This window comes from Xenopus laevis, chromosome 1S, assembly GCF_017654675.1.
Source record: "Xenopus laevis strain J_2021 chromosome 1S, Xenopus_laevis_v10.1, whole genome shotgun sequence".
Taxonomy (NCBI): Eukaryota; Metazoa; Chordata; class Amphibia; order Anura; family Pipidae; genus Xenopus; species Xenopus laevis.
The window spans coordinates 155,743,195-155,755,677 of NC_054372.1; the positions used below are offsets into that span (position 1 = coordinate 155,743,195).

Below are 12,483 nucleotides of genomic sequence, written 5' to 3' on the forward strand. Positions count from 1 at the left end.
TAAATCGTTGAACTAAATGGTGACTAAAAAATAAGCAAATGCAGACACCTTACAGTACTGTCTTCATTTAGGAATGGGACTTAATTGATCAAAATGAAAAAAAATTATATTCTGAACTTGCATTTTCCTCTCTGACAATGGAGAAGGGATGGCTTAACATGGATCTAGTAGCCAACTTTCAATGCTGGGTTCTGTAGGAATCCAGGTTCTGTAGGAACCCAGGAGCTACCACCTAGTTTGGAGGGAACAGTAGCTCCAGGGTTGACTTGCATCAATAGGTGCAACAGCACTTGATTCGGAAGAGGAGGTAGGCAGTGGTGGCAGAAAGCACATTCCTAATGGTCCTGTATCTAATAAATTGGGTTTTATGTTCTCTACAGTTGTTAAAATGTTCAGATCAGAGAAACCCACTCAAGAACGGTAAGCTGCTTTCTTGTTCGAGATAAGGTAATACTTTCCAACATCTTCCATGTAGTGCTCCAGTTATCGGGTAAAATTGGGAGAAATAATGGTCTGAGGTTGTCTTGTTCCATTGAAAGCTAACCAAAAAGGATACAGTTTACACCTGCATTTTTAAAAATGTCTTTCTTCCTACTTTATGGCAGTTTGGGAATGGTTCATGCCCAATTCAGAGCAATAACACCACCATGTATGATGTGAGGTGGGTTTGCAAAGATCAGAGGGGGAAATACTTGTGCAGCAGAGCCCCAACTTCAATCCAAGTTAAAACCTATGGGATGACCTGGGCGCAGGCTACAACCCAGGCCTGATCCCTAACTCCAGTGCCAAAGCAAGTCCAGACAACAATGTTCCAAAATCAAATGAAAAAGATAATTTACTGGTATTGAAGCAACAAGTCAAACAACTTCATAAATAATTCCCTTGTTTAAATGTTGGACAGGCAGGTGGATATTTTTTGACCATATGCCGCACAGAGTTGAATATTGACGGACAACTAAACCCTACATGGTGTCTAATGAAATTAGCATTAGGCATTCTTTAATAAAAGTCATGTTTTTTTATGGAGTACTATCTTGCCATCCTCCCTTCAGGACAGATAAGTGAAATTCTCCATGGTCAGGCAATATAGAAGTGACTTGTTACGGTACTTGTACTTGTGTACAAAATAATAATGTCCCTAAAACAGATTATTTATAATAGGGAATAATTCCATTTTTTATAATAGGGAATTATTCCATCCTTCCTAATATTATTTCACAATAACAGGTACAACTAGAATTTCATGCGTACCTTATACCAACCAATTACCCTGATAAACCATGGGCACCTCATTTCTCACACATGACTTCTTCAAATGCATTCTTTGGGAAAGCAAAGAAAGAATAGTATATTTCTCTGCTAATTTGCCCAGTGAAAAGCACTTTTCTAAGGAGCTTGTGGACAAGGGCACATCATTAGAGCAAACATGGCTGTTCCTATGGATATAAATAAACACAGATATGCAAGTCAATAAGGCTTCCTGTGCAGAATAACACATGAAGGTATGATTCCCAAACTGTAACAATGTGATGTAAATCTAACCCTGTAAATAGAATATATTGGCTTTGCAGCCAGGAGTGCACAACAAATAATGCAAACTTAGCCAGTCAATACTTAATTTAAAGCTTGTTCTAGTAGTTCAGTATTGAAAGGACAGTATACGGAAATACACAATAAATGGGTCTTAAAGGGGAAGTAAGGTCTAACATAGAAATGCTGTATTTTGTACCCTAAACATAAACATGAACTTATTGCACCACAAGCCTAATAAAACAAATGATCTATGCTTTCAAAGTTGGCCACAGGGGGTCACCATCTTGTAACTTTGTTAAACATCTTTGCAAGACTGTGCACATGCTCAGTGTGGTCTGGGCTGCTTAGGGATTGTCATAAATTATCAAAACAGCACAAGTCAAATGATATCTGCCAGAAGCCGATACAGCAAGACTGATTAATAATCAGAATATACAGACTGCACTGGGTCCTGTGTTGTCATGTAATCTAATGTGGATTTTATAGTTTTTGTAGTGTTTAGTACAAACTTTCTCCAACTCTGCAGAACCAGTGGCTGCAGCAAAATAATCCTCCAAATAGAATCCCAGTTTATTTATTTAAATCTGGCTCCATGATCTTTGTCCCTGCAGCTTGAAACAGTAAAGGGGATGCGAAGGCAAAAATAAAATCCAATACAAATCTCTACACAGTCGCAACTGCTCTACATGGAAACAAACAAAGCTGCTTGAGTTCTGCATGGCTGGTAAGTAAGGCGGGGGCTCCCCCTGCTGTTCATAAGTATGATTGTTTCCCTGCTCAGCAGTTAGAGACTGTCTGACAATTCCTATCCACAGCCGTAAATGAAGGGAGAATTTCACTGCATACAGTCAGGTTTCTTATAAAAATCGTACCCATTTTTTAATTAAAATATATTGGTTTATATATATCTGGAGCAGTAGACGGCACACCAAGGACTCATTAACAACAGGATCAGCTTGAAAACATAGTGTGGGTTTATTAGACCAACGTTTCAGTTCCTCACAGGAACTTTCCCTGATGAAAGTTCCTTTGAGGAACTGAAACGTTGGTCTAATAAACCCACACTATGTTTTCAAGCTGATCCTGTTGTTAATGAGTCCTTGGTGTGCCGTCTACTGCTCCAGATGTCTACTCCTTTCACCCAGGCTTTGCCCTTGGTTTAATGGTGTGCGATCTGTATGCTCTTGTTATATATATATATATATATATATATATATATATATATATATTTTTTTTTTTCATTAAAGAAAGTAAAATTTTAATTTTATTTTTTTGCCTTTACATGCCCTTTAAGGAATTTCTGTACAAATAATTGAGAAAACCAGTTGGATGACTGGTGACTCGTCTTCAAGGAAAATCCAGTTGATTTGACATATTTCTACAGATATACCATGATCTGGATGAATGAGAATCTTCACAAACGTCTTAAGGAATTGTTACTGCATTTGCAACTAATACCCAAAGAAAATGAATGTCCAAGATGTGTATCATAACAAACAACCAACACTAGGGTTTGATTAGTTTTATTCTTTCAATATGGTTTTTAATAATGTCCAATGTTGGAATGCATATATAAAAATAACTTTTTAAAACACAATCAAGGAAAGTTCTAAAAATCCCAAACATAAAAGAGAACAACTTTTGAAAATAAAATCATAAATAAGTAGCTACATGTTACACCTACTAGCAAAGTCAGACCTCTAATGAAATTAAAGGCAAAACTCTTATGGGAATATTTTCCTACAAAGAAAAAAAAAAAAGACTAAGTAGTGTCAATTTAACTTATATCACTGTGAAGCACATAATGAAACATATTACACTTAGAGCTTACCAAGAATGTGTGTGTATTTTAAAATGTTTAATTAAGGTGTTAAAGTTCTGTAGTTTGTGAAAGTGCTCAGCATAAGGTATGTGCGTATAATTATCCCAAAGTATTTGTATATCTTAAGACAACTGATCATATATATATATATATATAGATATTCGAACACATTATATATAAGTTATAAACATTTCATTTCTTGTTTACATATTAACCATTCCTGAATGGATGTTTCCTCCTTAAAGTGACTCCGACACCTTTGATTTCTAGCAGTTATTTTTCAGGGTTCGGAAGTATGACACAGATGCACTATACAGAAGTTTTCGCAATAAAGAAACAAGCTTTCACTCGGCTGAACCCAATATAAACTTTGTGGGTGCGGAGACGGATACAATTAGGGTAATCACCTAACTTATTCGCCGCTCAAACCCTTGCTGGAGGACTTAGTTCAGTAAGTAGCATTAGAACAGCCACAAGCTTAACAGCTTGCTGAGAATGTACTCGCATACACAAAACTATTGCTATATACACACACCTATACATACACGTATGGTTTATAGTGCATAGTACCAACCAGCTGAAACACAATCAAGATCCGCATCTAAAAAATGTTAGCACTTCCAGAGTCACTTCGATACTGTGTGTGCACGTCACATGAGTAGCAGCGCATTCACACTCTGGGGCAGTAGATTCAACTGTACATTTTATATTCCTCAAAATAGAATAGACATTTTTATTCATCCAATCATCAATGACATTTATCATGATTAAAAATGTTCTTGAAACTCATTCATTTCCTGGGGGTATTAGAGCTCAGTGCAGCTTAGCATCAGTGCTGAGCGCTAACACCCATCTGAAGCCTAACTCCCTGAAGGAAATCACATTAGGGAATTAAAATTTTCAGCCAGCATGAATCACCCTCATGAAAACAATCAGGGGGTTATTTATCAAAATCCAAATTATCCGATTATTTTATTAAAAAAAGTTTTTACAAACTAGAATCCACAATTTGACCTTTTTTATTATTAAAAAAGCTCAATTTAATCGAAATGGGGAAAATCTTGATTAAATCGAGGGAAAATTCGAATCGTACGTTTTTTTTCCTGAAAAGCCCAATATAGTCGGATTTTCGGGCAAATTCCTGTGCAGACCACAGAAACTTTCAAATAGAATAGCAACATCTCCCATTGACTTATAAACAACCTCGGCAGTCTGAGATTCCAGATTTTCTGATTCAGACTTTTTTCAGCCTCAGGAAATAATAAATCGTGGAAAATTTGAGGTTTTTTTTCCAACTAAAAATTTAGATTTTATAGTAAAAAAAAAACACTAGATTTTTTTTTAGCGCTTTTGGCATTCGGACTTTAATAACTAACTTCCGTAGACTAGTTTTAGAGCTTTTCTATGGTGAATTTTAACTTTACACTTTGATTAATCTTTGATTAATCTGCCCCTTAGTGATATGAAAAAGAATGAAGTCCCTAATGATGGCAAATCTTGATCCCTGATGTGAATAATGTATTATCTCTGAAGACTATGGGGGTTATCAAGCTCCGAATTTATCTCAGTATTTCTAAGATAAAAATCCGAACAACTCCGAATTCCCGAATGGGCCTTATTTATCATACAAAATAGCGGTTTCAGATTTTTGGGCCAGAATCCCTGAAATCATCGATCAGATATCGGTACTGACATCAGCTCAGACACTGGGACCTTCCCCACTGACTAATACAGGACCCCGAGTGCTTTGAGATGCCGGGTTTTCAGATTCGGAGTTTTCATACCATCGGACTTTAATAAATCATGAAAAATTTGGATTTTTTTTTAAGGTTCGAAAAATCCGAATTTTTCGGATTTCGGAACTTAATAAATAACCCCCTATATGTCGGCACTATATAAATAAATAGTAATAATCGCTGTACCACGTGTACTGTACATAGACAAGCACAGTTTGAGATCTTTCCTTAAGGGCAGGAATCAAGCCAATAGTAACCGTGCGCACAATCCACAAACCACACCAGTTTGTTCAATAATCTGTAACATAACAGAAGCAAATAAACAACAAAAACTGTCCAAGAATGGGCAAAATTAAATCAATGGCAGTAATTTAGTGAGGTTAAATAGGAAAACAATTTAAACAAAGATATACATTGGTTATATTTGTGCAAGAAGTAGGGGGGTTTATGTGGAATAGAAGTATATTGATCAAATTAAATGGCACCTCCTGAAATTTGGGGTTTGCATGCACACACTATTCCCCAACCCATCGAAGGGATACTAACACTAGAATGTAAGTTACATTGTCAGTTCTGATTTTGATCTTCACACCTAAAGGGTACTAGAAAATCATGTAAACATTAAATACTAAATAAACTAAAACTAATAAATGAAATAAGCTGGTTCTGCCTCCAGTAAGAATAAAGAATAAAGTTTTGGATAAAGTACAAGGTACTGTTTTATTATTACTGGGGAAAAAAATCATTTTCAAAAGTTTGGAATATTTTGATAAAATTGAGTCTATGGGAGTCGGCCTTTCCGTAATTCAGAGTTTTTAGGATAATGGGTTTCTGAATAATAGATCTGATACCTGTGTCTGTATTTTCAGCTTTTGACTCCATATGATCAAGGAGGCTGTCTAAAATAAAGTAAAGGTCCGCTGCATAGCAGAACATATAGGCATCAAGTTCCTAAAAGATACTTTACGAAATGGAACAGTCGTTATAAGACCGCTTACAATGTTGTTTAGTAAGTAGGGTTAGTGCAAGCGATGGCACCTAATCTCAGCCCTATGATGATTTTTGGGTAAGGTGCAATTATGATACGGCCTCGTCAAGTTTTTAAGCTAACATCACTTACATAACCCCAGCACATTGTCATCTGCATCTATTGAGTCCTATTAAAGTTAGATTTGGCCGGTTGTATCAAAGTTGCAGCATGCTGAATATTGGGTCCAGCTGGATCTAACATGGTATGCAGAAGTCTTTGGATACCAGAGTCACTGTACTGATGAGAGCAGTAGGACTTAAGACTAAGAAGTCCTTAAACACACAAAGAATATTACTTTTCTGAGCGCTTGCATATAAATGGACATTGCCATATTAATTTCTTTTTTCCCCCTGTATAGGGCACAACTTGTGCATATACACAGAATATGCTGCTGATTTTATAAATATCACAATTTTGCAATATCACTTTTCTGACAAACACATCTATAGATGCAAATGGCCTAAAAAAAGGATGCTCTGTGTGCACAAAAAAACCCTAGTATTTCCATTCAGTTAATAAATCTTACGGATACGCTTTTTTTAAGTCAAACGTTTATATGCCAATTTAAAAGACCTCCATCCATTACACATCGTTTGTATGATCTGCCAATAAATGTCTAACACGTAGTGGATTGAATGAATCCCCCACATAATGTACGTTCATTCTGCATTCATTTTCTTTAGAGAAAAATAACACTTGAACATTCCCCACCAGAAGCACAGAATCCTGGGACACACAGATTAGGAATAAATAACAGGTACAGTGTTCTGAGCTTGATAAACTCTGGACAAGTATTCAATGTGGATGCACAATCAAGTCGGAGAGAATAAAAAGCAGTAAAGACAGACAGTAGGGATGCACCGAATCCAGAATTCGGTACGGAAATCAGCCAGGTTTTGGCATTTTTCAGCAGGATTCGGATTCGGCTGAATCATTCTGCCCAGCCGAACTGAATCCGAAACCTAATATGCATATTAGGGGCGGGGAGGGAAATTGTGTGACTTTTTGTCACAAAACAAGGAAGTAAAAAATGTTTCCCCCTTCCCACCCCTAATTTGCATAAGCAAATTAAGATTTGGTTCAGTATTCGCCCAAAGGATCGCAAAGGATTCGGGGGTTCGGCCGAATCCAAAATAGTGGATTCAGTGCATCCCTAACAGACAGTAACTCCAACCATCATTTGTTACACAGCACTTTATAGTCATACATGTCACAATTCCGTTTATAGGCAACTTAAATACACATTTCATCTTCCCAAGGGCAAGAGGAAAGGAGGACAATGTATTGAACAACTTATACATAAAGCCCCCATAATTCACAAACATCAGCACTGCAGTAATTTAAAGCCACTTACATTACGTTTCTGTAGGTACAATCATGTTCGTTTAGAACCAAGCATCACCACATGTTCACATGTTGCAGCAGAGTTGGCCTCAATTTAAAAACAGTTCCAACAACATTAAAGAATTTTATCCGAGATGAAGAGAACCAGCTAACACCCTCACAACTAATGCTGTATTGATTGGTCAGAAAGACACTCAGTGGTGTGTGCTGTGCCTCTCTCTAAGTATTAAGGGGAAGTCTTATATTTTTTTTAATTGGCTTTATCTATCAATAGGAAAACTGGAAGCACACACCTGCCCAGTGTATTACATTCTAAATACACTGAAATGCAGCTTTAAGAAATCTGGGCCTGCTTTAACTATAGACCTTAAAGGGATCCTGTCATGGGAAAACATGTTTTGTTCAAAACACATCAGTTAATAGTGCTGTTCCAGCACACTTCTGCACTGAAATCAGTTTTTCAAAAGAGCAAACATATTTTTTTATATTCAATTTTGAAATCTGACGCGGGGCTAGACATATTGTGAGTTTCCCAGCTGCCCCCAGTCATGTGACTTGTGCTCTGATGAACTTCAGTCACTCTTTACTGCAAGTTGGAGTGATATCTACCCCTCCCCCCCAACAGCCTAATTACAGACCAATGGGAAGGCAACCAGATAGCAGCTCCCTAACACAAGATAACAGCTGCCTGGTAGATCTAAGAACAACACTCAATAGTAAAAGCCAAGTCCCACTGAGACTGAAACAGTTACATTAAGTAGGAGAGATTACAGCCTGCCAGAAAGTAGTTCCATCCTAAAGTGCAGGCACAAGTCACATAACTGGGGGCAGCTGGGAAACTGACAATATGTCTAGCCCCATGTCAGATTTCAAGATTGAATATAAATAAATCTGTTTGTTCTTTTGAGAATTGGATTTCAGTGCGGAATTCTGCTGGAGTAGCACTATTAACTGATGCGTTTTGGAAAAAAAAACATGTTTTCCCATGACAGTATTCCTTTAATTTAACTTTGTCTGTTTAACATTGTATGTACCAAGGTTTCACAACTGGCTTGGATCCAAGGCTTGACTTCTAGCCAAAGCTTATTATATTTACATATCTGTCAAAAAGGAATTTATATCAGCCAGTAAAAAGATGTGTGTGTCTCCTAGCAAGTAATCGCAGGAGAGGAAATAAGTCTTTATTAGAAATGATTACAATGAACCTCACCGGCTCAAAGGTTGGCCTTCTTTAGTTAATATAAACTATATGGGCACAAATTTTTTTTTCTTGCTATAATAATTTCTCAGGGCACTTGCATATACAAGTCATATAAAAGAAAAGCAATGCTACAGATATAGTTTCTCAATGCTGGGGTAAAATAAAGGCTACCCCACAGTAATACTACAAAATATCCGTTAACCTTCCAAATACATCAAAACTGGTTTTGTTTTTATTATTGAAATAACTGACTTGTCCATTGCTCGACCCTGTGCATTTATCTCACAGACACTTAAAAAAACCAAACATTTAAGACATATCACAGGTATGAATAGCTTGATGGAAGACGGAGAAGCAGCATAAGTTATCGTCAGGATGGAAGAGTCTAGAAGTTTTTGTTCTAAAGTCCTAGTTGAAGGCAGATTTGTACAATCTATACAAGTATATAAAAAAGGGGTATGGGTGAAATTTGGTTAATTTTAATAAAGGCACCTCGAGGCTAAAGGCTTTACAAATCTAGAATCCTTTCACTGGTCAAAATAAAAACAATCACACTTTTATTGCTGCTGTTCAAGTAGCAGAGAAACTAATTTCCATGTATTACAGTCCCAAACATAGGAATCTCCCTTATGAAGCCAAGATCCATCTCTTATGTAACAGAAGCAGTACAACTGCTGATTTCCAGACCATGGAAATACAGTAATTTCCTTTTGTGTGCTTTCAAGTCTATGGAATCATGAAAAGAAAGAGTCAAGTTCTGCCAATCAAGGATGCAGAGAATATGATGACACCTGCACTCCAGTTGCTGGCGTACCGTTTCCTCGGGGATGTGTGGTCGGGAGTGCTTAGGAGTAGAATGTAAGGACACTCTGATGATTCCCGCGGACAAGAAGGATTGGTGGCAGGTCTTTAGAGAGAGCCTCTGTCCAAGCCATATAAAGGGCACTAGAGACTGCACCTTTTCTTGCAACTGGAAGGCTCCTGCAAACAAGAATAAAACATGGTGAACTTTCAGTGGGCCAGTGTAAACCATGAGAAAATAGTTTTTGAAAAATAAGAGCACTGCTGCAATCTCACATCTCGACCTGTAAATAACCTTTTGGTTCATGCCCTTATAGATTCATAGCTATTTCAAGCAACCTATAAGAGATGATCAGCATGCTCACATGTTACAGCTCAGAACTCCCAGCAATTTTTGTTAGTCATAGGATCCTAGGAGTTGTAATTCAGTAGATCAAGGGGGTTGTTTATCAAAATCCAAATTTTTTCTGATGTTTTAAATAAAAATAAGTCTGACCAAACTAGGATCTACAATTTGCCCTTATTTATAAAAAAAAAAAAAAATAGAAAAAAAAATTGGATTGGGGAAAAACCATGATTGTCGCACGAAAAACGCACATGAAAAATGTGCAGGTTGTCACATGAAAAATGGGCAGCTTGTCACATGAAAAATGCACATTTTTGAGTTGACGCCTGAGAAGTCCAAATTTTTTGTGAAATCAGCGGAAAATCTCGAAATGTTTGGATTATCGTACGGAACCCAGCTCAGACAATAATATCTTTAAAATGTAAATAGGACCTCTACAGGACTTCTACAGGACCTTGACAGGTTGAAGATGGAGTATTTTTAGATTCTGACTTTTTTGCAGCCTCAGGGAATAATAAATCTCGAAAAATTTGAGGTTTTTTTCCACAAAAAATTCAGATTTTATAATAAATTTTTCTAGTTTTTAGCATTCAGACTTTAAATAACCCAGAGTGTCCTAGTTTTATTTTCAGACCCTTTTTTTATTTAAAATATGGCTGAGGCCACAAATAGTCTGTAAGAAGAAGCAGCGCACTCCTGGGCCCTTTCCATAGATCGCTCAACTCCAGACCATAGGTAAAAGCGATGTACTTTATTTAAACATACGATTAATTATAAACAGCGTCTGAGGTCTGACGTGTTTCGTGTTTGCACACTTCCTCAGAGACCTCACTTCCCATTACGTTACCCACAATTTAAACTCACCCACGTCTAATGGGGTGGGAGAGTTTAAATTGTGGGTAACGTGATGGGAAGTGAGGTCTCTGAGGAAGTGTGCAAACACGAAACGCGTCAAGACCTCAGACGCTGTTTATAATTAATCGTATGTTTAAATAAAGTACATCGCTTTTACCTATGGTCGGGAGTTGAGCGATCTGTGGAAAGGGCCCAGGAGTGCGCTGCTTCTTCTTACAGACTGGCTGGCAACGTCCCCCGCCTAGTGACTGACTTGGGGCGGCGGCACACGGGTCACAACGGGTACGGGGTAAGATTTACGATGTTTCTGTTCTTTTGAAAACTTGATTGTAACCCTGTGTGAGGAGTCAGGGGTTATACTACCAGCTCCATTCTTTAAGCGTTTGGTTCGGGTGTCTGCACCCGGGCCATTGGATTCTAACGGTGAGCGGTGCACAGGCTTGAACTATAATTTAACGTTGAAAAAAATTCAAAGATACCCCACTACCTTTAGTATTGATTTATTGAACTAAATTCTGGGAGTGGTGCTGGATGTCTTGTCTCCATAATTGAGGCCACAAATAGACTGTTATTGAAGTCAACACAATTTTTATTTTGATACATAACTAGTTTAGTATAACTTAAAAATCGGTTAAAAACATTTTATTTTACTTAAAAGTCAACACAAATATTTTTTGGACACATAACTGGTTTACTATGACTTATTAATGGGTTATATTAAAAAAAAACTCTGTAGATGAAAAAACAACGAGATATGTCTCTTGGAGGGAATAACAAAATTATCTAGTAAGTTGCTCATTTAAAGAGAATATTGTGCACGATATTGATTTGTACTTACATGACAATGACATTTGCTGTGCTTGAGTGCTCTTTCAACAACTCGTTCAATCGAATCTGACGGTGTGTCTAATGAAAGGTGAAAGATGAGAAAAATAATAGTATTGTTTAACGGTATATTAATAAAAATACAAAAATGAAATTGTATTATCAGTGATCTAGAATGACTCTCAAGAAGCTTTTAACAACACTTTAGAATTTTAGTTTTATTTCCAAAACAGTAGTCTCAGTAATATTGATCTGTTACATTTACTGCACATTTAGATGAATAAAAGCAGTCTACTGACTGCCATGCTATGATCTTCTGAACTGGTGTATGCTTTGCACGGGTTACACATAATCACAGTACATTAAAAGAACTCAGTGTCCCTTGTCTAAATGAATGTAGTGAAACAGATACATATAAGAAATATAATGTATGTGTATAATAAGAAAGAATGGATATACATACTTTAGTTTTATAAAGTTCTAACTCATTATCTGTAATTCTCCAGGGCTCTTCTTCTTTCATTTTGTCGGCAACTTCTTGTTCTTTTTCATCCTCGTGAAGTCTGAATGGTTCAATCATCTCTTCAAAAGCTGCCACACTAAACGACAAAGGTAAATTATGCCCTAGATGTAGATTTTCCAGAGCTGAATCTAACTACAACAATCATACCTTAATACCTCCAATTATCCTGTGTGTACTGTGACAAGTTGATGCCGTTGAAGTCACGGGCAAAAGTCATGTGCAGTATAGGATTACACTTTGGAGAAAAAGCCAGGTTTGATGTTTGCCTTAATCAACTGCTCTATACTATCACTAACTGAAGATGATTCTGTCATGATTTTTAGGGTGTAGTTTATATCTCTAAATTAACGTGGGCCCAGCAAACAATCGGACAATGGATACATTTCACTGTGACCAATGAATATTTTTTAATCGACCCGATCGATTTTCTGACCAATTTTGGACGAAAAATCGTTAGATGCATAATC

General features: G+C 37.0%; 1 protein-coding gene across 5 annotated transcripts in view; it reads right to left on the reverse strand.

Annotated features, from left to right (window-relative positions):
- Positions 1–8,624: 8,624 nt before the first annotated feature.
- Positions 8,625–12,483, reverse strand: part of slc12a2.S (solute carrier family 12 member 2 S homeolog) — a 59,157-nt gene continuing 55,298 nt past the window's right edge. For all 5 annotated transcript variants that reach the window (XM_018244271.2, XM_041580415.1, XM_041580413.1 and 2 more), the window contains 3 exons: positions 11,957–12,092; positions 11,507–11,574; positions 8,625–9,647 (listed from right to left, as the gene is read on the reverse strand). In XM_018244271.2, the coding sequence (XP_018099760.1) occupies positions 9,512–9,647; positions 11,507–11,574; positions 11,957–12,092 (340 nt within the window). In that variant the 3' untranslated portion in view covers positions 8,625–9,511. The remainder of the gene's footprint in view (positions 9,648–11,506; positions 11,575–11,956; positions 12,093–12,483) is intronic.